Source organism: Epinephelus moara, chromosome 10 (genome assembly GCF_006386435.1).
Source record: "Epinephelus moara isolate mb chromosome 10, YSFRI_EMoa_1.0, whole genome shotgun sequence".
NCBI lineage: Eukaryota > Metazoa > Chordata > Actinopteri > Perciformes > Serranidae > Epinephelus > Epinephelus moara.
Window position 1 is genome coordinate 31296566 of NC_065515.1, and position 27212 is coordinate 31323777.

At 41.3% G+C, this 27212-nt stretch overlaps 3 protein-coding genes across 4 annotated transcripts in view; 2 read left to right on the top strand and 1 right to left on the bottom strand.

The window, feature by feature from the left end:
* ano8b (anoctamin 8b) overlaps window positions 1-17384 on the top strand; it is a 56316-nt gene extending 38932 nt beyond the window's left edge. Inside the window, exons 11-20 of one of the 2 annotated variants that reach the window (XM_050055444.1) lie at window positions 516-571; window positions 694-768; window positions 944-1078; window positions 4621-4868; window positions 5289-5448; window positions 5982-6377; window positions 8658-8849; window positions 9153-9284; window positions 9987-10097; window positions 10519-17384. In XM_050055444.1, the coding sequence (XP_049911401.1) occupies window positions 516-571; window positions 694-768; window positions 944-1078; window positions 4621-4868; window positions 5289-5448; window positions 5982-6377; window positions 8658-8849; window positions 9153-9284; window positions 9987-10097; window positions 10519-11262 (2249 nt within the window). In that variant the 3' untranslated portion in view covers window positions 11263-17384. The remainder of the gene's footprint in view (window positions 1-515; window positions 572-693; window positions 769-943; window positions 1079-4620; window positions 4869-5288; window positions 5449-5981; window positions 6378-8657; window positions 8850-9152; window positions 9285-9986; window positions 10098-10518) is intronic. The other variant, XM_050055445.1, reaches the window with a different exon arrangement.
* dda1 (DET1 and DDB1 associated 1) lies at window positions 15300-19821 on the bottom strand. Its single transcript, XM_050055452.1, has 5 exons — window positions 19454-19821; window positions 18729-18809; window positions 18464-18515; window positions 18164-18225; window positions 15300-17966 (listed from the first exon to the last, which is right to left on the bottom strand). The coding sequence occupies exons 1-5, from the start codon at window positions 19460-19462 to the stop codon at window positions 17862-17864; spliced, it is 309 nt and encodes a 102-aa protein (XP_049911409.1). The 5' UTR covers window positions 19463-19821; the 3' UTR covers window positions 15300-17861.
* Window positions 19822-22642: 2821 nt separating this feature from the next.
* Window positions 22643-27212, top strand: part of abhd8b (abhydrolase domain containing 8b) — a 13977-nt gene continuing 9407 nt past the window's right edge. The window contains exon 1 of the mRNA XM_050055447.1: window positions 22643-22935. The gene's annotated coding sequence lies outside the window, so the exon portion shown is untranslated. The remainder of the gene's footprint in view (window positions 22936-27212) is intronic.

Genomic DNA, 27212 nt, shown 5'->3' on the forward strand with positions numbered 1-27212 from the left:
ATCATTAATACACGACGTGCCCCAGGCACAACATTTAGCTCCAAATCCACAAAACCAGCCTGAACATGAAGGAAATCTGAAACAATTGCATTAGAGTCAATGGAGCACAGCTGTGTTGTTGTTGGACCCTGGTCTGAGCCGGCCCAATGCTATGCCATGATTGGCCAGTCTGTGTCCGGGGGCGGGACTTAGCGAAGGGTCAGTTGTTCCTGTTAGGAGACATGATAGCAAACCTTTCAGTTTACCTCGGCTTACCATCTTGCTATCACAGTTTAGCTTGTAACTAATCATGGATCTATGAATGTGCTACGTTCTGGACCACCAGTGGCACACATACCACAGATTGAGAACCAGTATTATAGAAGATAATCTGAATAAAATTGCTTTCATCTGACATTCCTTAATACTCCTTGTGGATCTGAAGTAATCCCTTATAAACTCAAATGACTCTCAGTTTTACAGTATATGACATTGTTTATGAGTTGTGCGGCATGATTTACGTTTTTTCTCTACAGAAAACTATAGACTCCAGAGTGCCTATGAGAAAAATCTCATCATCAAAATGGTTCTTGTGAGTGGCTTTTCATTACATAATATCTGAACCACCTGTGTCATTTATAAACTTGTTTATTAAATCATTCCTTTTTACACAGCTTTCTTCCTAATGATGCCTGGCATTTCTTTCTCTCGCAGTTTCAGTTTGTAAATTCTTATCTCAGCCTTTTTTACATTGGATTCTACCTCAAAGACATGGAGCGCCTGAAAGAGGTAAGAAACATCCCCAGCTCTAATGTTCCTCTGTCACCGATTAGCTCCAGTAATTCATTTGGCCTCCAACATCTGTCATTCTCCCATCCTTAAATGCTTTGCTCTCTCTGCTTACATGCATTGATTTCCATAACCATCCATCCACACATCTCATCCACTTGTCCATCTGTGGAAGATGCTGCTGGTGTTGTCTCTGTTAAGGAGTCTGCAGCGGCAGGTCCGGGTCAATCTGCTGCCTTCCCTCTTCTTCAAGATCCAGATGCTTGTGGTCTCTGTTCCCTGGTTCTTCAGGGCTTTACTCAGGTCCAAAGTATGCTCCCTGTACATCCACTGTTTGGGCGAGAGGGCAAAGGTCCATTTCTGACCACCTGTGTGTTTGTGTTGATTATATGTGTCTGGTGAAAACTTGTGTTTTTTAAATGTCATGTCAAATATAATCCTGTTTTTCTAGCTTCTTAAAAACTCCATATTTTGGAGACACATAGCTTTCACCAGACAGAAAAGATAGATGAGCGGTTTAATGTGGTAGAGAATTTAAAATGTAGCTGTCAGAAGATGATGTTTAAATGATTGGTGTTTTCATTTCTGGCTGTCAGAAATAGTGCCTCGTCTCCTGCATATATGAGCATCATTCCTAGTTACAATAGTTGTGTGTTTTTGCCATTTTCTTTCTTCAACATGGGGATGTGGAGTCAATGTGGATTTCTTTATTGGCCATTTCCTCCCGTGCAGTTTGTGTGAATTGTTTTTCCGATACAACTCTCACCACTCGTACCTCAATTTCTCACTCCATCTGTCAGTTTCTGTTACACTCTCAGCCAGAGTGCCACCTCATTGAGTTTGTCATATTCTGTTAACGTCACCTGACTTCATTGTTTTTCATGTCTGATTACCAGCCAGCACAGCCCAGCTACTGCAATTATTTTTCATAGTATATTTACTCTATTGTCAAGACAATCAGTGCACGCACAGCTGCATTACAACACAAGTAAAATAACATTAAAACACACAAGCAGGAATGATTTATCTGACTCAATTTTTATACTGTTATGAAATGAATAGAAAGGTAAGAAAAACCTGGCTGAAACATGCAAAAAACCACTGGTGTAGACCTTTAAGTGTCTGAAATGAAAACCATCTGGTGTTGTCAGCTTGATTCTGCCAGTGTCTGACTCTGACGTATCTGTGCCGACTGTTCCAGTAGGTAGCAGTGGGAGAACAGTATCTCCTTTTCTGCACTTCCAAGGTCCTCCATCATTGACTGAAAGTAACATTCTGTCCATGTTCTTGTCAGGAAGTGGCTGTGGTTTTGTTTTTGCATTCCCCGTGCTGTAGCTCGCAGCAATAGGATATTGTGCATCAGCATTATTTGACTTGGAAACAATTGCTTTTAGATTAAAGCCAATAACAGATAGTAAGCTTTGTGATGTTGCAATTCTTAGTAAGTGTCTCCTCTGGGTGTATAATATTAAAGGGCTGAAGACGTGCTCACTGCTCAGTTTTGAGTGTTTTAAAGGTCCAGTGTGTAGGATTTAGGTGGATATATGGTCAGATAATAAGTTTGTTTTCTTTGATGTATTATCACATGAAAATAAGAATAGTTGATACGTTATATTGTGTCCTAACTAAATGCGACGCCATGCAATCAGTTTGATTGCATTGTTTTCTATTTGACTCTCTTAACTGCCTGCGAGCGATGCGGTGTGGCGCTTCGAGCAAAATTTTTGTTGGACACTCCGTTTCTATTTTATTCCTGTCACTTGCTTTGAAAGTGCGACAGTAGACGAGGAATGGCTGATTCACGAGGTTGAAATAAAGGTTATCTATATCAGTGGTTCCCAACTGGTGGGTCGCAGGTCCATTCTTAATGTCAAGTTTGTAATAAACACATTTTATTTTAAAGATTATTTAATTTTAAACACAGGGCTTTTATTTTGAAGTGCAGTTTCCCACTGTAGAGTGAGTGACTAATGGAAAGCTACTTGACAGAGACAGTAAACTATGTATGAGCGACTATGATGCTGAAAGTATTAAACTGTGTGGACCTTGAACTAATGACCAAGGAGAAATCTGGACCTTGTGAATGGACCAGTTGGGAATCGCTGATCTATATGATGCCTCCTCATTTCCATACAATAACCTAAATAATTTGCCATCTGGCTGGAGGGAGATCACCAGGGAGCTGAACGCTTCTGGTAAGTCTTATGTAGGATGCTCAGCAGAGCTTGCTTGTTGTACAAAGAAGAGATGGTGAAATTATATAGTATGGCAGCAACAACAATGATATGTAAAAGTTACCAGCAATGGTATTGTTGTGAATATAGATAATAAGGAAGTACATACTCAGTCATCAGTGGTTACTCTGAGACCACAATTGCTAGGTAAGTTTTTTACTTGATGTGACGGAGTTCTATATTTTACAAATCCAATGTGGACAGAGAGTCTCCGATGTGACACGATGCAGTGTGATAGTTGGATGCTTGCGTCCAGTTAGTACAGGGAGTCAGAATGAGCCGTTTATATCTACATAGGGAGCAGGTCCTTCCCCACGGAAAATGCCATGTTACACCGCCATATTTCTACAGAAGCTCAAAGCGGACAAGCCGAACACTGGCTTTAGATAGGGCCATTTGCGTTTTCATGTAGGCCACCATAGTTAGCAGCCCGTAGTCCAAAGTTTGCTGATTTTTTTTTTAAGGGTGAAACTGCTTTATTCAGTGTTTATACCGGTTTAAATCACTGGGTCCTTTTGATTTGATGAGGAAGAGACCTCTGTGAATAGTTTGGCCCCCACTGAAAAACCTGATCAATGACAGCTGTAGAAAATCTAACCAGGAGAAGATTCAGCTGGTTACAGTCTGCAATCCTCACCACTAGGTGCCACTAAATCCCCCTAAATCCTACACACTGTTTCTTTAAAGCATAATTCTGGTTTATTACAACTTGGGGTTAATTTCATAGTTTTGGCTAATATTTCTACGAGTTTTGACTAATATCTTACTTGCTGAGATCTGGAAGCAAAGTAACATTACTTCAGTAAAGCTTGATTGATCAAGAGATGAGCAGTCAACTTTATTTGAAGGGAAAACTCAAATCACTCCGCTCATAAAGGTGAGAATAATCATTTATTGCACAGGAAAAACTAAGTAGTAAGTTTTGCCATCCTGAGGGGTCTGCTTAAAATCTGAGTGAAGACGTTACTTGTCGTGTCAGACCTCTCTTTTGTGATGACGCTGTGATCTCATATCTCTGTAATTAACTTGTTGAGTACATAGTTATTACAAATAGTAAGAAAGCCCCAAAAAGTTGTAACAAACCTGAATTATCCTTCAAGTAAGGGTTATTTGTACTTCCTGTTGCGTGTGATTTGGATTTGTTTGGCAAGGTATGAGTATGACTGAAAGGCCTCAAGTGTCCGTGTCCATCATCCACTAACCTCAGTACATTATATGTCATTGAAATATGTCAGTGGTCTGAAAGTGCACATCCAGAGTGGATCACATGGTTCAGAAAACTGCGGCTGCACTGCTCCCTGATGGTTCTTTCAAACACTTGAATAATCATTGACAAATGCAGTTCAGCAACAGTTTTCTGCCTTGTTTGATTTGCGTGTTGATAAAGGCTGCATACAGTGTTTTGGTTGATCTGTTGCATTGGTTCCTTGAGGGTGTACCTTACATCTTTCTCAGCCTGTTCTCATTCCTCTTCTCTGTCCTGCTAGTCCTCTTTTCTCTGTCCAGCCATTTCCAACCCCCTGCATCTCTTCTTTTAAATGCTCTGATAAGTTAGACAGTATATTCACTCAGCTTGGCAGCTACATTTTTTCCAAATGTTTCTCTCTGTCCTTGTCAGATGCTGGCCACTCTGCTCATCATACGCCAGTTCCTTCAAAATGTGAAGGAGGTTCTTCAGCCTTACCTGTATGAGCGCCACAAGCTGGGCGAGCTCACACTGCGAGCTGTGTGGGACCTGCTGCTGTCAGTGCTGCTGAAATACGCCCGGCTGGCGGCTGGAAAAGCTCAGGCGTCTCCCACCGACCAGGCCATGCCAGGACCTGGACTGAGGGGCACCAGGCCTGGGCTGGGGCAGCCAGAGAGAAGGTCAAACTCATTATTTAAACTCTCAATCAATTAATAAATGCGAGCATGCACGTGTAAATATTAACACTGGGATGTCTAAACAGGTGAAATCAATCCTTCGATAATACAATTTGAAACATGCAATAAGAGAAACTGACACTTTCTCATAATATCAGTGTGATGACGAGTGACATTTAAGTGTTTGTAGCTGTCATTCAAACCAACACTCAAAGCATTAGTCACAACAAACAGACGCGCTTGGGTTCAAATTAAAAGCCACTTTATCTGCACTTGACACTGTCTGCACGCTGCGTGCGGTTGTGATTCATGCCAGTCGGACATTAAGGAAATAGACAGAACACCACTGTGAGATGTGAACACACACACTCACAGAGAGGCACATTTTGTCTGATGTCTATCTGTCCCTTCAACTTCTCTCAGGGAAAAGAAATGTTTGAACGGAGGATGCGGGGTGCCTGATGAGGAGGAGGGAGGTGAGAGGGACGAGGCTGACAGCGGGAGGTTCAGTGAAGGAGAGACGGAGGAGGAGAGTCTGATCGACTGCGGTTTGAAGCTGAGAAAAGTCAGCTTTATAGAGAAGGTATGAGCTGTGTTAGAACATGCATTTATGATGTATTGAATGAAGACATTACCCACAAAATGATCATTTGTATAACAGTTACTCATCTGGAGGCCTGATGAATTGGAAAGAAAACTTTATTTTTCTCGCTTGCTTCCACGGTGAACAAAGAATCCAAAAACCGAGAAAATTCTTGATGAATTGGAGAAAATGGTTTCGCGAAAGCCTTACCATTTAAAACACAAAATGAATGTATCAGGGAAGTACTGAGCATACGACTGGATAAATAAGACTTAGATTACACTGCACAAGCTGTGTGAGAGTTTGGAAACAGATGTTTTGATATAGTTTTGTTGTTGTTAAATGTAGACCCCTACGACTTAAATTCACCAAGAACTTCCTCTGTTTTTGGAAGCTTTGTTCCCCGTGGAGGCATCCCTCAAAAATGGATGTAACTCCACATGATTAATTGATTTACAAATACAGATTTTGCGGGTGAAGTATTTCTTTAATATGTTTATGCTGTAGCACTCATCTGTATTGGTGTTGTTTAGGTGGACAGAAGGCCAGTCTGCAGTGGGCCCCCCATGGACAACAGTTTCCTGGAGGAGGGGAGCCCCACTATGGTTGAAAAAGGAATGGACCCTGCCTCTGTGTTTGAGATGTGTGATGACGACGACGATAATGGCATTCATGATGTGAAGGAGTCAGGAGGGGGCGCGACAGGTGCAGCTGAGGGAATTAATGCTGCGGCTGGTGCCGCTGCCAGCGCTGCCCCGCTGCCTTCTGGGGCTGAGAGCAGCACATCAGTGCGACACAGAAGAAGAGGCAGGAGCACAGAGAGACCTGAGCCGAGGACAAAAAGAGAATCATGGATTGACCCCCCTGAGGAGAAGGAGAGCACCACGCTCACTCAGGCTGAGATGGAGAGCTGCATGCAGACTTACGCTGTAAGAAAGACTGCATACTGAACTTATTCTCTAACCCGTACACAGGGTTTTAAAGGATGGCAAGTTTCATCCTTTAAAACATTTAAGGCACATTTAGAATTTGTCACTCTTGGTGTTTTAATTCTCATATTATGACTAATGGTTATCATGACCCTTAATTTACCCATCAAGTCTGTTGTAGAGATTAGGGATGCATGAACTTTCCAAAAACTTAAATTTAACCAAAACATGAAGCAGTTAGCCAAATGGAGCATCTCTTTATTGTATAGAGGCAGGAAAATTAAACTGCATGATGTGTATTATGTCATTATCAGCCACAACTTTGCACTGCTGTAAGGAAAAACTGGCATATGTGCATAAATATATCAGCTGACAAGTTGACCGGGAAGTAAAACCGCTCTTCTGTGAAGCTCACAGCAACAGCTAAAGGGATTTCCAGGCAGCTACTTTCTGTGTTTGATTATGATCAGATTCAAAAATGTATCTGAGATAAATTTCTGTCATTTGGAAAGCTGTATGTGATTTTTTGCAGGAATCCTGGTCTCCCAAAACTCTACAATGGATGAGTGGAATTTTATCATTCCCAAATAACAGACAAAAACATGAGGATAAGACCCAGGGTCCCAGAATTCTCTTAAAGGTCTAGTGTGCAGGATTTAGTCGGATCTAGCGGTGAGTTTGCAGAACTGAAACTTCTCCTTTGTGCCAAGTGTGTAGGAGAACTACAATGTAGACACAAAAAAACGAAAACATGAAAATGCAAATGGCTCTATCTCGAGCCATTGCCAGTGGTTTGTCAGCTCAGGCAGACTCTGTGGAAGAGGACTATCTTCCTACATAGATAAAAACTGCTTATTCTAAGGTAACGAAAACACAATTCTTATTTTAGGTGATAATAAACTCTTAAGAACATGGTAATGATTATTATATACCATTTCTGCTAATAGATGCCCCTAAATCCTACACACTGGACCTTTAAGGTTTTCCATGAAACTAAGATCTTAGAGAGTTCTTCCACAGAATAGTGAGATAGAAAATAACAGTAAAATGTTGTATAATAGTAGGTAACCAATATAGCCATACAGCATACAGTATGTTCCCAACTGTCATTCTCCTCATACTTAGCTCAGGTTTCATACATGTTATAAACAAGAACTGTAACATGAATCCAACAGGATCCCTCTCAGCCATAATGTAACACTACACCCAAAACATGTCCTGAGAGTGATGTGAATAGCACTGGGTTATGTTTCAAAAGGTCGTAACTATCTATCTATATGACAGCTTAACCAAGCTTTTTTTTTCTTTTTTGTGAAGCGACACGTGACAGTTGAAACTAGACAAGACAGAACTTAGTACATTGGGTGACATCACAGGATTGCAAACAACCAAGCAAACCAAAATAAATAAAGCAAATGTTAGATCTCTAGGGGCAAGGGCAGAGACCATGGGTCTCATAAGCACAGATAAGCAAAGGCCCCATCGCCTCTCCTTCACATAGGAGCAAGACACACTGAGTTTGTGGTGGTTTTGCCTGTTTTTTTTTGTTGCTTTGCATGTCTATGGAGTTGTTTTGTGTCTTTGTTGGCTCATTTTTTGTCTTTTTGCTGTTCCTTTGCATCTCTTTGTGGTCATTTTGAGTCTCTTCCTCATTAGTTTGTGTTAATTTGACTGACACTTTGCAGGTAAAGGCCAGGAGTATCCCCTGACACATTGGCCTGCACTTGGTAGGCTTGTTCAGTAATTCACCCATGTGCAAGGGGTGTGTGCATTAGTGAAGGAGCAGGGCAGACTGTTGTGTAAAGGAGCCAACAAAACATCATTTTTTATGGCAGGGGTGGCTAATGATATCTCATCATCCATCCATTTTATGATATTTTGTTTTCTCTTTATCTGCATTTTTTCATTTTTCCCTATTTTACTAGTATTTTTGTTTATGCTACATGAGGCAGTGGTTACCCCCCTTTAGCCGCCACCAGGCCCAGGGAAGGAAGCTGGCTGTTGGGGGTCATATTTTGCCGCCCCTTCCCACATCCTTAACATGTGAAGAAATAACCTTTTTATTGCTTTATTTTTTTACTTATGTATTTATTTTTATAAGGACATAAGGCAACTCCAGCCAGAGAACAGGAAAATAGAATCTTTAGTGTTATTTCGTACCATCGAGCATCGATTTGTTCCACAGAAATGCAGACTTGCTTCCTAGCTGCCAAATAGTAACACTTAGGCTGCACTTACCTGATAGAGCTGTGGTTTAATGCTCCACTCTGCCTCTTTCAGGACACCTTCCAGGACTACCAAGAGATGTTTGTCCAGTTTGGCTACGTGGTGCTCTTCTCCTCGGCCTTCCCTCTGGCTGCCATGTGCGCTCTCATCAACAACATCATTGAGATCCGCAGTGATGCCTTTAAGCTCTGCACCGGTCTGCAGAGGCCCTTTGGAATCCGAGTGGAGAGCATCGGCCAGTGGCAGGTCAGAAATATAACCTGTGAGAGTTGACACGGGCTTGTGAGGTTTCTCTGTCGTGGTTAATTGAATTCATTGTCACCCAAAGACAGGGACAATTAAAAGACTTAGACATAGAAATGCTGTCACATTTAGACACTCCATTTAGAAGTTGAATGATCATGCAATTATAACTGTGTAACAATCACATAAATAGATTTATTACCAATAATTGGCTGGAAGAACCGAACAGAACTGAACTGCACTAAATGTGATTCAAAGTCAGCGTTGAGAAACAACAAAGTTAAACCTTTTTTCTCTCCGTCACAGACTGCGATGGAAGCCATGGGCCTGATTGCCATCATAGTGAATTGTTACCTGATTGGTCAGTGCGGTCAGCTACAGCGTCTCTTCCCGTGGCTCAGCCCCGAGATGGCCATCATCTCCATCGTCATCCTCGAGGTACCGCAGCTTGCTCCTGTGGGTCTTACTGAAGTGCTTAGACCAGTGCTTTTTCAAACTTTTTCTCAGGGCGCCAGCATTTTGTGACCCAGCACAAAATGTATGGTAATCAGAAAATGTGCCAGGTATTTAGGCTGCAAATAAGTTTACTACTGTCTTTATTTTTCTACCTGCAGAGACTTTGGAGGGGAGAGTGGCAGAATATACGCTGCGACAGATGTTTACACAGAAACATGTTACTGTCTGATAATTACAGAACACACTGTAATCATGGAGAGACTCAGGAGATATAACAAAATAGTTTAGAGCACTACTAACAGAGATTGCGTTGTGTCCTTCTATACTCCAATGCCAATCTTTATGAAAAGCACAAACACATGAACTGAAGCTCCCTTCGCGTTTCTCCTCTTACTTGCAACATATTTAGATAGTGGCACTGTTAGCTCTGCACTCTGTGCTTGCCTATATTCGTAAAAAGGTAAACAGCCTGCAGCTCTGTCTTGGCCTGATAAAGAAGTCAGGCCTATCAGGAGGAGGATTTCACGGCCAAGATGATGTTGTGCAAGAATTAGTTCAAGTGAAATACCCTTAAAGAGTCTTCTGAAGCTTTGTGCCTTATATCTGATTGGGATTGTACTTTCAGTGAATTCTTTTTTTGTATCGTCCCTAACCTCGTCTTTCTGCCTGCCTGTGTGTCCGCAGCACTTTGCCATCCTCCTGAAGTACATCATCCATGTAGCCATCCCAGACATTCCTACGTGGGTCCGAGAGGAGATGGCTAAATTGGATTATCAGCGCAGGGAGGCCTTTAAGGTAAATTATGTGACAGCATAAGGAAATGTTGTTTGTCATGGAGAGGCTGCAAGTTCAGTAAGTACTCAGGGAGTTTGAGCAAGCCCTCAGAGGACTACCTCATTATGTGCAGAGTACTGTAATATAATAAAAAGCTATGGTAGTAGCCAAGCTTTCTGCTGCAAACAAACTGTACTGCGACACTGCAGCTTTCTCTTTGGAGCTAAATTGCTTCTTTTAAACCCCGGGTGATATTTTAGTGGTGGTACTTTTGAGAAACACAATTTGTAGAACATAGAAAATGGATTAGGCTGTAGTGGCCCCTGCAGTGCTAATGCAGGAGTCTTAGTAAGGGATTTGTTCAATGGGCAGCACTGCAGTATTGTAATGGTTAGCTGATTCTAGTAAATATATTGTGGGAATGTTTCTTTTTTCTCTGCAGAAGCATGAGCGACAGGCGCAGCAGCATTACCAGCAACTGCAGAGGAGGAAGAGGGAGGAGGAGGAGAGGCAGAGGCAGGTTGAGCACATGGCCCGCAGGGAGAGGGAGCGGGACGACAGCAAGGGTGACTCCTCTGGGGATCACCATCATGACAAAAGTCACAGCAGCAAATCACGCCCGGGGAGCGGAGGAGGAGGAGGGGGCAGCGGGTCAGACAAACCCAAGAGGCCCAGCTCTCTGTTGGCCAACAATAACGTGATGAAGCTCAAACAGATCATCCCGCTGCAGAGTAAGTTCTCCTCGAGTGGCGCCCGCTCCCCTCAGTCGCCCACTGGAAGTGAACCGAAGCTGCCCGGGTTCCTGAGCTTCAAATTCCTCAAGTCACCTGAGAATAAGAAGGAAGGTGCTGCGGCTTCTGCGGCTGCCACCACAGCCACTAACGCCACAGCAGCAACATCATCATCATCTTCATCATCAGGTAGCAGCTCTCAGGAGCGTTCTCAGTCACCCAGCAAAGCCTTCAACCCTGGGAAACTGTTTAACTTTGGGAAATCTGAGGGGGGGACGTGTGTGAACGGGGCTCCGCTGCCCAGACCCGGGGAAGGATCATCATCACAGACGTCAGATAGACAACCATCCAGGTCTGACTTGAACGGCGTTCCAGACGAGATCCCCTCGCCTGGAGGGGAAGGGTCAGAGAACGGACATGCAACAGACTTGGACCCGGCCGGCTCTAAAGTCTAGTAGCTCCTTAGACAAACAAACTTGTCGTTGGTTACATCTCAACTGAAGAAGTGATGTGTTTACTGTGAGGAGAGGCCTGACCTACCTTCTGTGCTATCGCAGGCTATGTGTGTAGAAGTACTTGAAGCAGAGAGAGAGGAGAAGATGAAACTGATGAGAGGTGACTTGTTTTGGTTTGCTTTTTTGCTGAGAGACAAAGAAACAGGCTTTATGAGAAAGACGTAAGCCCTCTTATCATGACCGAATAAAAACACAAACACACGCACCCTCACACACAAACATACAAATCCTTCCTTGTCTGCAATACATAAAGAAATGCATGAGCTGCGTTTCTAATATTTTTAAGCCTTTAAAGCAGAGAGCTGTGTTTCTTGATTTCTTCTAGTCATAAATTGTAAGCATCTCGTTGGCCTCCCACTAGGACATAACAGCCTTATGTGGAGGGAAAAGATTAAAAAAACATATACAGTGGTATGAGAGGATCACAGATTGTACATCAAATAACTTCTGAGAGTGTTTTTAGCCGTCACAACACAAGTGATCATTAGATATTGTCTCATTTTTAACTGTGAGGAATTCTTGGGCCCTTCACTTTTATATTGAAGCGGGAAAAATGGAAAAGCAATATCAATCAGTGTTTTAATTACTCTTATCAATCATCACACAAACCCCTCCCTTAATAAGCATCCCTGATGCATCACCAGCTTTATTTTCAAAGCGGAGGTAATGTCTGAGCTTTGAACACTTCCTCCCATCCTGTGACAGTAGCAGATTTGTTCTAAAAGGAAGTAAAGAGCTTAGTAAGTCGAGCTGTCACGTACCAGTATTTTTCCCAAGAGAGCAAATGGAAAAGAGACAAGAAAAAGCAAAAAAAAAAAAAAGAGCATAGGTAGTGGAAGGTGATTTTGAGAAAATGGAGCATGGGAGGCTGCTGTGTGCTGTTCTCTATCCAAGCCCGTAGAGCGCCTTGTAAACACAGATGGTGCTCCATTCCACACACTCTTACCAGACTTGGCAAACAAGCGTAGAGTTAAAGAAGAGACATTTGCACTAAACCCTTACGCCCTGCATAGAAACCTATCTCCCTCTGCAGGAGAGAGGACAGACACCAGCCTGCCTCATAACATTATGCAAAAGCTGGATTGTTTTCATTTCCTACTTTCACACGGTACATGCTATCTCCTCACCTGCCCCTGCTCTCAGCAACTATGGGATTTCCTAAATATCCAGATGAGTTTTTTTAACAATAGTTGCTCTTATTTCCATATCTCTCCATATCTTTTTTATACGCACCATTTGCTGCATTGCTTCACTGCAGCGCTCATGATGGGAATTTCCTTTTTTTAACCAAAGCAGTATTTTTCGGATTATACTGTTAACCCAAAATGTATGTACTGTATGTTCAGTTTATTATGTACAACAACACTGTTTAGGGTATACATTACGCTTCTCTTGTAAGCAAGCCCATCATCAACCATTACCAGGGTTTTAACTTCTGCCAGGTCTCCAGAGGGTGGCGCCAGAGTTCATTTGCATAGCAGAATATATTGTTGTCTGATTGACGCTTAACACCAGTGTCTGGTCATCAGTATAAAGCAGGGGCAGTGAAATTAGAGTGTGAGGATGCAGTTGAAAAGCTCTGTAAGAAAAATGTATTGTGGTGACATTAGGTAAGATGCACACTGAGAGACAGAAACATTAACTATGCATTTTCACATCAACACCTCTGGCAAGGATTTCGGCAATAACAGAGTTGTAGGAGACTTACCTGTATCACTATAAATCCAGACTAACTCCCTCACCCGCAGCACCCATCCTACTGCATTATCCCCAGCAAGACTCTATGCATCTCTTCTTTGTGTCCCCTCAGTTTTCAATGTCAGCTCTCTCCTGTCTCGTATTTAATGTGAGGAATCTCCCCTGACTCACAATTAAAATAATAATAATCTCATCCATCTACGGCTCTGTGCTGACAGAATCTGTCTAGTCTAGAGGTGACGATGACATTGAGCTTCAAACTTCTTTTTTTTTTCATATTTTGTCGCTCCATTCATGTGTCTGTAACAACTTCACACTAAGTATAGTCCTCCTTTGAGTCACAAGTCTAAAGAAAACACAAAAACATACTTCCGCAGACAGGCAAAAAGGTCTCACTGACATTTAACGCAATAAGGGAAATAGACAGGACGTCAGTTTGTGTGGTCGCAGTATCATCTTACTGTCAATCTACAGTCTGTTCTTTTTTATATTTGGACGTCATTGTTCATCATAAATGTAAAATGAGAAGTGCAAGGCTGAGAGAAATTTAATATCTTCAGTGTCTTTGTGTGTCACAGGCTGGTCATTGTTAAAGAAACCCATGATAGAGATCAGGATGGTAAGCGTAGCTGAGCTCAGTCTCATCAAAACCTTTATTCTAGCAGCATTTGGATTTCAGGGATGAGTGACACCATGGCGCAATAGAGTCCTCATATTGTCGTTTCTAAGTTTGTATAGAAAACGAGAAGCCAGTTTCAAAGCTGATGGCTGAAGCGAGAAGGAAGAGATAAGGGCAACAGTTTAGGGCATGCCTCCATGTATGTAGTTCCTCCTTATTCAGGGAAAACTTACAACTTCATTTGATAGAAATAGATAACATTAACCAACGTATCACTTCTGTCATCCTTGCACTCTTAGGAGCAGCAAATTCTACATATTGTTAATATGGAGGTCTTAAATAAGCATCGGTTGAAATAAACTAACAGATCTAGGTTATCACTGAGAGCTACATCATGCCAGAGACAGCATCGGGCCAAGCACAGACGTCCCTCTCGAAAGGACAGCAGCTCAGACAGCTGAGACCGATCAGCCGTCTGTAATTCACAATCAAAGCAACAAAAGCAGCAGCAGTTCATTAAAGGATTTGGGCTTATCTAGACAGTCTAATGTGAGCCCAGTAGGAAAGGACTTAAGTTAGTAAATGAACTGTCTTTTTGTGGATTTTAAGAGTGGATGTGAACAGGTGAGGTTCTCACCACAGCTACATTAAAAACCCGACCCTAACCTCAAGAGTTTAAGATAAGACATCTTCATGGAGGCCTCACTTACCGAACATCATATGCTCTTCCAATGTACCACTGTACAAAAAAAAAGATCTTTTAAAGAGAAACACTGGGAAATGGGATTATTTATTTCTTTTAATTTATTTTGTCATATTTTTGTAAGACCTGAAAAATAGTTAATAAAACTATTTCAAATGCATTCCATGTGTTGTGACCAACTTGTTTCTGCAAAACCATCACTACAATTTTTTTTCTTCACTCATGAATTTTGGTATCAGTACTAGGCATCAGAATCTCCTTAAAGTTTGTGTGTTGGATTTAGGGGCATCTATTGGCAGAAATAGAATCTAATATTCATAACTATGTTTTTATTAGCTTATTATCACATGAAAATGAGAAGTGTTGTGTTTTCATTTGCTTAGAATGAGCCATTTATATCTACATACAGAGTGGGACCTCTTCCACTGAGTCTGCCATGTTGTTCTACAGTAGCTCAGAATGGCCAAACTGAACACTGACAGGGCCATTTGCATTTTTTTTTAATTTTATATACTTTATTAATCCCCCTGAAGGGAAATTAGATTTTTTCACTCCATTGTCATGAACACACAGGTCCGAAATACACACAAATGCACAAGTGGAGACATGTCAGAGAGAGGGGGCTGCCATGGACAGGCGCCCTGTGCGGTTCGGGGGTTCAGTGCCTTGCTCAAGGACACCTCGGCAGTGCCCAGGAGGTGAACTGGCACCTCTCCAGCCACCAGTCCATGCTCCATATTTGGTCCGGACAGGGACTTGAACTGGCGACCCTCCGGTTCCCAACCCAAGTCCCTATGGACTGAGCTACTGCCGTCAGCCGTCACAATTCTCCTGCATGCTTTGCACTCAGAAGTTTCAGTTTTGCATCCTCAGCACTAGATGCCACTAAATCCTACAAACTACACCTTTAACCCAAGGATGGATAATCGTCTATTAGAAGTACCACACGACAAAAACCCAGTTTCAATCCAGTTTTATTTCAGCAAAGCTATAAAGAACATATCTGATCTAACACACGAGATGGGGCAAGGCTTAGGGTGTTGTAGAACAGTCTATCTGAGCAGAAGCATAATGTGGTTTTACACTTCAGAAACAGACAGTATTTACACCGTAGGTAGGAAGATGACTGACCACACTGTCAACCCACATTGCAGCATCGACTGAAAAAAAAACAACAACAGGAAGGACAGGAGGCTTCGACGTGACTGCTGGGCAGTGATTATATTAAATAAAATTTTAAAAAAAACAAGCTATATTCAGTGTTGTACAGTATATGACACCAATACAAACTGAATCTCAGGAACAAGGCAGGATGGCAACTGCACTTTACTGTGCATGCTTATTGTGCATTCTATGGCTGAAAATATAACACCCCTTTAACCCCCCTGTGTTCATCTAAACCAGCTCTCAGACAAAAACCATCCAGGGCTGTCACAAAGACAGGGCAAACAATACAGCTGTCCCAGCCCCTGAGCTGGGGGAGCTAAAGGGTCCGAACCATGATGACAGGTTGTAAGGCCTCTAGGCTAATACCTTCCACAGTCACACAAGATAACACCACAACCCCCAAAACTCCTTAAGTTGTATTAATGGGCCAGGAATATGATACCCAGCCGCGAAAACATCAACATGCAAGGCAAGGTAACATCCACTGGGCACTGGGGCTCTTTTCTTTACTGTCCCAAGGGTCATTTTCTATCTCATCCATGGGCATGTATTATTTTACAAAAAAGGCAGACACAAAGATACTCCGTTGGATAAACTAATTCTGGTACTGGCGATTATTTACACACATCATAATGTATTCTTTTTTTTCCCTTTTCCAGACATTACAGATTTTTCTTCACTATCTGTGCTGTTACCTTTTTGTGCACCTGAAAATCCAACGTTTCGATTTACAACTCCATATTTAGGCTCCCTTTTCCTTCTCTTTTTCTTTTACATCCTTTGATGAAAGAGCAGCTAAAACTCATCCTTATGGGCCTCGATTAGCCAGAAGGTGGTGCTAGATGTAAAAAATATTTCTCAGAAACACCAACACGACATTAATCCTACGAGCACAAGTCCCAGAATAGAATGAAGATATGCATATTCACCATAAACACACATCTACGGGGGATTCTGGAAGAGTTGCTTCTACGTTGTGCTGTTCTTCACAGTGCAGTCTTGGTTATGTTGATTCAAACAGTGTGGAGAAATGTCGCAATGCCCCCATGTGGTTGCAGAGTGGGCAGTGAAACTGAGAGGGTGGGCACTGTGGCTGGCAGGAAGCTCATTGCCATACATAAACAATAAAAGTTATAATAAAGTTAAAACGGTAACAAAAACATATCTTTGCACATATCAGGACTGACTCTCCAGGTGACAGAAGAAGGCTACACAGGTCATGTACCAGTTTATGAGACTGTTTGTGAGGCTAGTGTCTGACTTTATCTGTCAAGTCCCTCTCCAATTTTTAATCTACTGACACTTTTTCAACTTCTCATTCACCACACACATACAGTACAATACACAGGGTTGCTCACCTACACAGGGAGTAGCCAGTATAAATAAGAAAAACCAGTACAGTGCTGCAGAGATGACATGTTTTTGTAAGCCAACCTGGAAGTTAGCACTGCCCTTGTTCCCTCAACAAAAAACATTTGTTTTTTTTTCCCATTGGATTTTGCATTGATGCAATTTTAAGCTCTGTGACGAATAAAAGTTTATGATACTTAGTTTTGTCCAGCAATCTTAACAAATTAATACCACTTTTATGATTTTTTTAAGCCTAAATGCAATCATCAGAAATAAAAAGGTAACATAAGCCTTTAAGTGAGCTACACCACTGTTGCATGACTTCAACATCACCACCACCCTGGGGCTTTAAAAGCCGTGTCTGGCGTGATGATGTTCTGTACTCTCATTTAGCCACTTGTTAGCAACCACCTTTGGAAGACACTTAAAAGCTACAAAATTCACAAATGGGGTATTTACTGACATATTTCACAATACGTGAAAATCCCTTAAGCTTGGCATTTAATCAAAACCTCATTCCAAAAACACATTGAATTTAAGACGAGGGAACCAGAAGGGCAAAAAATGCTAACTCATTCCTGGGTTTTAGAAGTCATTCCTGCAACACTCTGCATCATGAAGTTCCCTCTTGGACAACCGCTCTGTCCTGTGACCGACAGTGACTTTGACATGTTTTCTGGTTACATAAGTTTCACACACACAATCTTTACACCATAAATGGCTACTTTGTTGACAGGAATTTCCCTAATTCTCAATGGATGACTCTTAATTTCATACGAGGACAGACATCCTGTTAGACTATCCTTTGGTTTTGATAAGTTTAAACTGGCTACACCCTGTATATGAAAGCACACACACAGTCATTCATTTATACACTTTCTCTCTCTCACTCATCCTCTCTCCCTCTCACACTGGCACGAACGCGCGCGCGCACACACACACACACACACACACACACACACACATACACACACACACACTCACAGAGTCATACACACACACTTATGAGTCCTCGTTCATCTCTTGGCTATCTGTCCTGGCGATCTTCCTTGGGGGTGCCGGACTGTCACCCTCACCTTGTTCCTGTTCCCTTTTCTTTGCTGCATTCTGTGTGACAGAGGATTAAACAGCAGTCAGTAACATCACACAATTTCTAAATGATAATAACAATAATAATAATAATCCAGCAACCAAAGACCAGACACAATGGGGCTCATGATTAACTTAGACCTAACAAAGACACGGAATGGCATTAGGTCAGGCCAGATTAATGAAATCAACTCCAAAGAACTGCACATGCTCACCTTTTTGTCCCACTGCTGATGGAGGTAACGCAGAAGGATGTTGGTTTTCTCTGTTACAATAACTGTAGAGCAAACACAGTCAGCATATTACTGAAAAAGTATGTTTAAAGCTGATCGATTTAGAGTACGGTCTCCCTATAATGATGCCAGTTTACCCTTAGTTACCAATCTTTAGTTAAGACATATCTGTGATCCACTACAATAACAGCCTCTGGTAATACGGCCTTACTGTTAATTTATGATTTTAGCTTTTAAATGTTTCTCCCATTGTTGTCATTTCGCTGTGAGGTTGGTACTTACTCTGTTCAGATGGGTATTCTCGTGTTGGAAGGTACACAGAGGGCCTTCGATTCTGCAAAACAGGATAGAAAGAGGTTTCAAATTTGTAGCTGTGCATTCCGCTTATGCATTTTGTGTGTTTAATTTGATTAAGGAACAATCACAACATTTATGACAGCCTCTATGTGATTTGTCTGAGGAAATACTTTAGATGAATGTTAGACATATATTACTAAGGAATAATAATGACAGCCTACAGACATAAATATTAACATAGGCTACTTACAGATGCTTTACAAACGGAGTCTGCATGAAACCTGCTGAAGTTGCTCTTATTGTAGACAGGAAGTCCTTTCAAGAAATCGGCCTGCGGGGAGAGGGTGAGGGGATGATTATACCCTACAGCTCTGGTTCAGTGAATGTCTTTACCTTTATCTTGCATTTAATTAGACCCTTAACACTGCAAGCCTCAAATCATCAGTCAATCTGCCCTCCATTGATAATCTAATTTCAGCAAACAGACTTCTTCACCTGTGGCATTTCGTAACAGCCCATATTATTGATTTACATCAGTGTAGGTGAAAAGAGTCTTCTAATACAGATGTTAGGTGGGCGGAGGGTGGCGAAGAGCACAGATGAAGAGTCCTTGAAAATGACTGTAGATAGAGGATATCAGTCACTGAGTCAGTGCTGGGCGTTCCCTCATCTTTAGAAACCCATGCACGCTAACAGGCCTGCTGCTCTCCCTGCAACGTCCCCGGTAACCTCTCAACTGGAGGTGATGATATCAGATACGGTGTACAGCAAGTGGTTTCAAATTAGCAAGTCAGAGCTCAGAGCACAAAACGATGCCGGCTTGGCCTCGGTGAATGAATGCCAACACGAGAAGCAGGTGTGGCTAACAGCTATCTGTTACTCACAGTCAGCTAGCTCGGTGTTACCGTATGCCCCCTGTTAAGTGTTGTGCAGCTTGAGCTAACGCTACGAGCATGGCGTATGTGGAATAAGTACCTTCTCCATGATGATGGTGGTTTCCAACGTCGAAACGCCGACTCGTGGACTTGGCTTGGTGTCTGTTGTGCTGGTCGTGATGGCAGGCAGTGTGAGTATGTTACGGTTAGCCGCGCTAGCTTACAGACGAACGTTAGTTAACCGACACGGCTGTCCTATCGGGTCCTCTTGGCAAAGAAAACAACGGCCTTCACACACCGGTTGTTGTTCCCATCCTATATCCCAGTGTCCATGAAGAAATGATACAACTCACAGTGAAAATAAACCAATATGTCATTGCATGATTTAGCAAAGCTAGTTGCACAGGACTTCTTCAGCTAGCATGATGGCTGGATGGTAGCGATGCTTCCTTGGCCACGCCCCGAGAGCGCCTATTGGTCCACCATTGCTCTCACGTGGTAGTAGCTTGACCTGACAGCCAATCAGAAAGCACAACAGAGGTTAGCCCCTCCCTAAAACATTGACTGGGAAATCTTGCTCCCACATGATGAGCTTCATTATAAAAAACATTGCCAGATACTCACCACCTAACAAAGTATTTACCTCTCATTAATACAGGGGTGTTAAATTTATTTTAGTTCATGGGCCACATAGAGCTCAGTTTGATTTTAAATGGGCCAGACAAAAAAAACAAAAAACAGTGCATAATAACCTGTAAATAACAACACCTCCAAATGTTTCTCTTTCTCTTGGTACAAGCACTTTCTGAAAATGTTCATCCAATTACAAAACAGATGATAAACCGCCTGAGATGTCTTAAGAGAAATAAATGTAATTTGAACAACATGCCTCAGTTTTTAAATGTACATTTTTCCATACATTTCCACTCTGGCATCACCACGCCAGTCTGAAGTGAAAGCTGTTGAATAAGCATGTTAAATTACCCCCTGCCTTACAAACTATTTGCAAATCTTACGTTTTTGCAGTGTTTTACCAATAGGGTTCCACCAATATTGTTTTAAGACAGAAGTCTGATACAGATTCTTCTGTACTGAAGCTGCTGATTGACAATCTTTTGCACAATGTTCCATATATTTAAATATGACCACAATAAGTATTCATTGTCACTTCAGAGGACTGTATTCTGGTCAGGGTGGGGAAAAATCAATACAGCGTAGTATCACAGTATTTTATCATCACACAGGGCAAAGTATCGATTTTTTAATATGTAAATTATTAATGTGACAAATACAAATCAAACTTTAGGTAGCCTACTAGACTATTATTATCAATTGCTTTTTCAGTCCACTAGATACATTTTGCTGCTACAAAAATAATGGTTGAAGTGAGATGAAGAGACTGAAAACTTTATCTTATTAGACAAAACAGATGTTGCAGAGTTTTCCTCTGGGGACATAATTTACAGTTGAAAAAAGGCAATATATTTTGTCCCAATACTCAGCATATCGCAACATATTTACAATTGCAATAATATTGTATTTTGACTTACGTATTGTGAAAATACTGTATCGTGGGTCTTCTGATTCCCACCCCTACTGTACTGTGGTCTGTCGGAAAGCCTACAGCTTTTTACATGAAGTAGGCTACTCACTGTTTAACTTGCTCCTCAAACCTGACTCCTCTTAGCCTTTATATGAGCATCAGTATTTGGTGTGCTGAGTCATCCAGTGGGCCAATTCTGGCCTGTGGGCCATATGTTTGACACCCTTGCCTTAATACATCCACGATTTAAGTACATGTATTTCCTATATGTACTGATCTTACTCCCTGCACAGTGAAGCCCTTGGGACAATTAACTATCCTATTCTCCAGTTCAAGTTTGTGTATCATTCCACCTATTAAAAATACAGCTGGATGAAATAAAATATCTCTCCAGGACCAGGATATAAAAACAAAGGGTTGGAATCAATTAAAGATAAAGGCATTGAGAGGCACTGTTGCATTTTCAAGCTTTTGGTTTACTAATACATGGTTTTAAAGCTGTAATAATGCTTCAGTCCTTTTTATTGGAATCAGTCTAGTCTTCTTTGGTGTTCTTTTGGTGCCCAGGTTTGTGCCTTTTCAGCATATTCAGTATTTCTCATGCAACACAATACTAATACCGAAATCAGTCAATCCTGTTTTGTGACCATCACAGATTATCAAAATAAACCTCTAAGTAACCTTTATTTGTTACAGCTGGAGGGAGACCTACATTATAATTAGCTCAGTGGGTTTGCTGGGTCTTGATTTCTGTGGTCCTCCTCACACCTCACTGGCACCTGCCTCCTGGACTCCTTAGTTACCTAGCAACAACAGCCATGGCAACTGCCACAGCACCAGCTACTTATGGTGCTGGAGAATGGGATGCTGATGAGATGCAGGGAGCATTTTTTGCTATCGTGGAATATTTTTTATTCAATGGTAACATGAGGAGATTTGTGTAAAACAGACATGACAGCATTTAAAATATTACAATTCTAAATTACCACGAGCGGATACCTTCCTATTTTTGATCCTCCCATGTCTTTAAAACAAATGTGAAAATGCTTTCAAGGAACTTTTCCAAGCATTCAAGTAAGCCTAGTAAAAACAGCACTGTTACAATATCTGGTATACCAGTTTCAACCTAACAGATTTAAGGAACCAACCAAATTTAAGGATAGATATAATCTCCTCAGCCTGACTGTGGCCCTGATGAAGATCATCTGTGCAACGATTCTTAAGTGTTACATCCCACAACCTGTGGCCCCATCTCAGCTTATTAGGTATTATACATCTACACACTGTATGGTGACAGCCAATAAAAATAATTGCAAGAATAGTGCATCCATTAATTCGCCACTTGAAGTAACATTTGCAAACTTGGAATAAGTGGACGACCGTGATATGATTCTGCCATTAGCTGAATAGCTTTAGCCTATAGGCAGAAAGATTTTTTTATAGATAAGACAAAAGTTGATTCCAATTTAAAATAAATAAATAAATAAATACAATTTTAAAAATGAAAACAAAAATACATAGATAAATAATAATAATAATAATAATAACCAGTGTTAATATTTTTTAATATATTCTGAAGACAGCAGTGTTTTTTTTTTTTTTTTTGATTGTTTGTTTTAAGCATAGGCCTATATCCACTGATTATCTCACGTCACACGGCAGCAGGGGGCAGCTCTTCCCATCCACAAACTGTACCGGGAGGTTTCAGTGGTTCAGCCTCACCGACAGCTAATGGATTAAAACACACGCTGCCATCCGGCAGAGCTCCGGCGCGTCTCCGGGCGCTGTCACAAACATTTCAACATGGAAGTGAGTGCTGGAACGTGCAGATATTTTGGATCTACCCCTGAAGCACACAGAGAGATATGCTGTCAATAGGCTAAATACTGGCCGCCATGTGGAGGCTACCTACAGAATCCAGATAAATTAGATTAGTGGATTGACTGCAACAGATTATAGCTCTCCTAGTTCCTCGATGCTTCATAAGAAAACCTCATCAATCTGATCATATTTCAAGCGGGGTTTTTGGAAATATAAAGGTAAGCATTTTTTCTTTCATGCCACCTACTTCTCTTTTTACTTGGTCTGGCTTGTTTTGTGATATTAGCCTATACTTTATACTGTAGGTTATTCACAACAGAGAAGAAGTAGGTCGCTGCATATCAAGTTTGATTGCAGTTAACGGAGACAAACGGGTAGCTGAGTGTTACTAAATTATTACATTAATTTTGATCCATCAGTACAGTAGACTGAAGGGGAAAACATTCTGACACATGCTTCATTTGCTGCACCAGACCTCAGTGAGTGGCCTATTCAACTCGCTTTATTGTTAATAGTGAATAGATGGGCACCATTAGCTTAACCCTAAACACCAGCTAAACATGTTTTATTCCACCAACATGAGCAACAGAGCTGTTAGTATGCAATGAGGCATTCATGCTGTTTACTGTGTGAACCATAGACTGTATATTGCTCAGACTTGTATTAAATTATGACTTGTTATATGACTCTGATTGAGATGTTTTTGCTGAGTGGGCAAAAGTGTTAAAACTGTCCAATTTGAAAAGGTGAATTTTGTACAAAATGCACAAAGGGTTCAAAATATGTTTTAAATAATAATAAATTATGTTTTGCTGAACACTGTTATGGATTATCCCATTAGTTGTTTTTAGAGCTTTGTCTTCATATAGAGCAACATGCAGACAGCAATTTGTCTTAAGGAGTGTAATACTATAACACAGTCCTTTCATGCTGAAACTGTCTTGCAGAAGTCCCTAATAAAGATATATTTCAAAGATAAACAGTTAGCACTATTTATTGATTTAATTGCGGCACACATCAGCAAGCTCAGAGAATCAGGATTCAATGCTCAGTGAAACATAATTTAGAAAGCAAGGTCTGTCAACAGTGAACCTGCTGTAGTTGTTTTTAATCCCCATGACAGTCTCTGCTGTTTTCTTGGCACCAGTCCACACTGTGTGTGTCTGACCTGCGTAAATCGTTATATAACAGCCTCCTGCGGTCACTGTCAACAGAAGACACCTACAGTAGTGACCACAAGAGGAACTCACTGCATCATACAGTATGGTGTCCAAATATCCAAGCACAGGAAAGCAGGCCTATTCAATAATGAGACAAAACACTAAGACATTACTGTAGGCCTGATGAAGTGCTTTCTACTATAACATAATATTCTGTTCCATCAGTTAGGGTAGCAGCATTGTGACTGTGAGGAGGTCAGGTCAGTCCTTGGATCAGCTTGATAATTGGGGTGTAAAAGGTGAAATAGTGGACCTTGCCTTTTCCTCCTTGCTGTCAGGAGCTGCCCTTTAATAAGACAGTTGACATCTGGCTGCTGCAGTGGCCACCAGAAGACAATGGTTTGACTGGGCAGGCACTGTCAGGCGTGATAATAACATTCTTTGAAAAGATTTAAGATTCAAAAGAAGAAATAACACAATCTTTCTCTTACAAATAAAAAGCTAAATTGATATGCAATAAGATGCACCATTGCTCAATTGAATACATTCCAGGGTTTTGCCATTACTTGGTCTGCTATGACCAGAACCTTATGGTGGCTAATGTTTAGACAAATCATACGGTGTAACTGATTTTACTCTTTAGCAATAACCATTGTCTCAGAAGGGCAAGTAAGACAGCGACTTCCTGTTTAGGGAGTCCCAAGTGCTGTACCAAATGTGGTCTAGTTAGTAATGGTGTGGCCTAATCACTGCCATCTATGCATTCCACCAAACTGGATGAATGATGATATGCACTACAAGTGAGAACTGGATGAACATGCACTTGCATCATGCACAATGCAGGCTATTCTCAAAGCCTGAATGTAAATCTGTGCTCTACTCACTCAATAATATGCAGTATACAGACTAAAATAGAATGACAAGGGGGACCGTGATGAAAACGTTTTTAAAGTTGAGGTCTAATATATGAGGAGGACAAGAGGAATCTGGCAGTTTAAAAAAGTGGCATGGTGGATGAATGAGAGTTTTTACACTTTTAAGGGTAGAAAAGGGTTTTGGGGTTGGTTCAGCCCATGATAGTAAAAGATATATCTATTCTAGTGTCTAATGTCTAATGTAAATGGACTCTAGGAAACAGACTGTCACCAGAGGAGGCTGTGGAAGAGAGAAAAAATAATTGCATATATCACAGGTCACACCTTGTGCCTGGGTAATGAGTGCCTTTTGATGTTAGAATAATATTAGCAGTAAATGTGTCTCTCTCATAATGGCCTGCTCAGCCTCCTCCAGTCGCTTCGCACACAGCACTGTACAACACCGCTGTTTGGATAAAGGATGTGCAAGTATAAGCAGAAAGGGCACGGGAATAGCCAGCAAAGCAGGAATGCTGTTTTGCATTGTGTCCGTAATCCCCAGATGAAAGCGGCCGCTGATGAGGTGCAAGTGCAGAAAAAGATGCAACAAAACTGTTGCCGTACAGTGTCTCTGTTTTCATGGAGAGAGGAGATAAACAGATTGTGTTGTTTGGACTTAGACTGAGAGACAGAGAGTATAATCCCCTCTAGCAGTGAGAGGAGCAACAGGGCGGCAGGATAATGCCACCAGCAGAGAGACTTGCAGACCCTGCTTGGCTGCTGTGCTGTTGCCATGGTTGGTAATCAACAACAACCTAATATGCACTGCATTCTGTCTCTGCAGTATGTATGGGACATGCATTATACAGTCTCATCTATTCTTTGGATATTAACTTCTCTGATGGTAAATTGTTCAGTTTTCTAACTTTATTCTTTAATATGATTTAAAAAGCATACCCACAGGGCTATAGTTCACAAAAAGTACCATTGTTGGTTGCTCTGTGGTTTTGACAGACTGTATGGCAGTGTATGTCAGCGCAAAGTGATCACATGGCGTACAGCTTTAACTCAGGGAGCTATTACTGGTCGCATCTATTAATACCTCCAAAGTCTGCGCTGAGGCAAGATGCTGTTCAGTTACGTCTGACAGAAAGTCTCAAGGGTTTCAGTTGTAATTAGACACAAGATTGTAAAGGCACAAGAACTTGTTTACCTCTTTCAGTGGTACATTTAAGGTTCCCAGATGCTCACTTGATGTAGAGATTTAACGATTTCTGAGGATAAATAGGAGAAAGTATGACATATCCCTACATTAGAGTGATAAGAGCGATTGTGGAGCAGATGCTTACACTGATATTTGGTAGTAAGAACATTATGGTAACAATGTACTGTGTAATGATCTTTTTAAAGAAAGTGTATGTACCAGTAGTACACATCAATGCAAAACTTAAAGATCGTACAGATCCATCATAAAACTCTCAGCGGTTGTGTTATCAAAGAATTACAACAAAGATATGTACAATAAGAACTTGTCTTTTTCTGGCCAGATACCATTATCTGCTTATTTGCATATTAATCAGCACATACAAATTATGGTATACATTGCTGATATTTTTTTTAATTTAAAGATTCTTATGCCTCCCGGTGGGCGATACCCATGGCCAGAGGCATTATGTTTTTAGGTTGTCTGCCCAATCATACGTAGGTCCACAAAGTCTGTCCCATTCTCATGAACCCAGTATCTCAAGAAGGCAAATTTGGCTCAACTGTCCACTTGGACTCCACAATGAACTGATTTGGCGTTCAAAGGTCAAGGTCACTGTGACCGCTTATATCTCAACCTATGTCTAAACGCTATATCTCAAAAACACCTTAGGGATTTTCTTCAATTTTGCACAAATGTCCACTTAGTCTCATCAATGAAATGATTACAATTTGGTGGTCAAGGTCACTGTGACCTTACGTCTGTCTCATGAACGCAATATTTCAAGAAGGCCTTGAGGGAATTTCCTCCAATTTCGCACAACCATCCACTTGGACTCTACAATGAACTGATTTGGTGTTCAAAGGTCAAGGTCACTGTGACCGCTTATATCTCAACCTATGTCTAGACACTGTATCTCAAAAACACCTTAGGGATTTTCTTCAAATTTTGCACAAATGTCCACTTAGTTTCATCAATGAAATGATTACAATTTGGTGGTCAAGGTCACTGTGACCTTACGTCTGTCTCATGAACGCAATATTTCAAGAAGGCCTTGAGGGAATTTCCTCCAATTTCGCACAACCATCCACTTGGACTCTACAATGAACTGATTTGGTGTTCAAAGGTCAAGGTCACTGTGACCGCTTATATCTCAACCTATGTCTAGACACTATCTCAAAAACACCTCAGGGATTTTCTTCAAATTTTGCACAAATGTCCACTTAGTTTCATCAATGAAATGATTACAATTTGGTGGTCAAGGTCACTGTGACCTT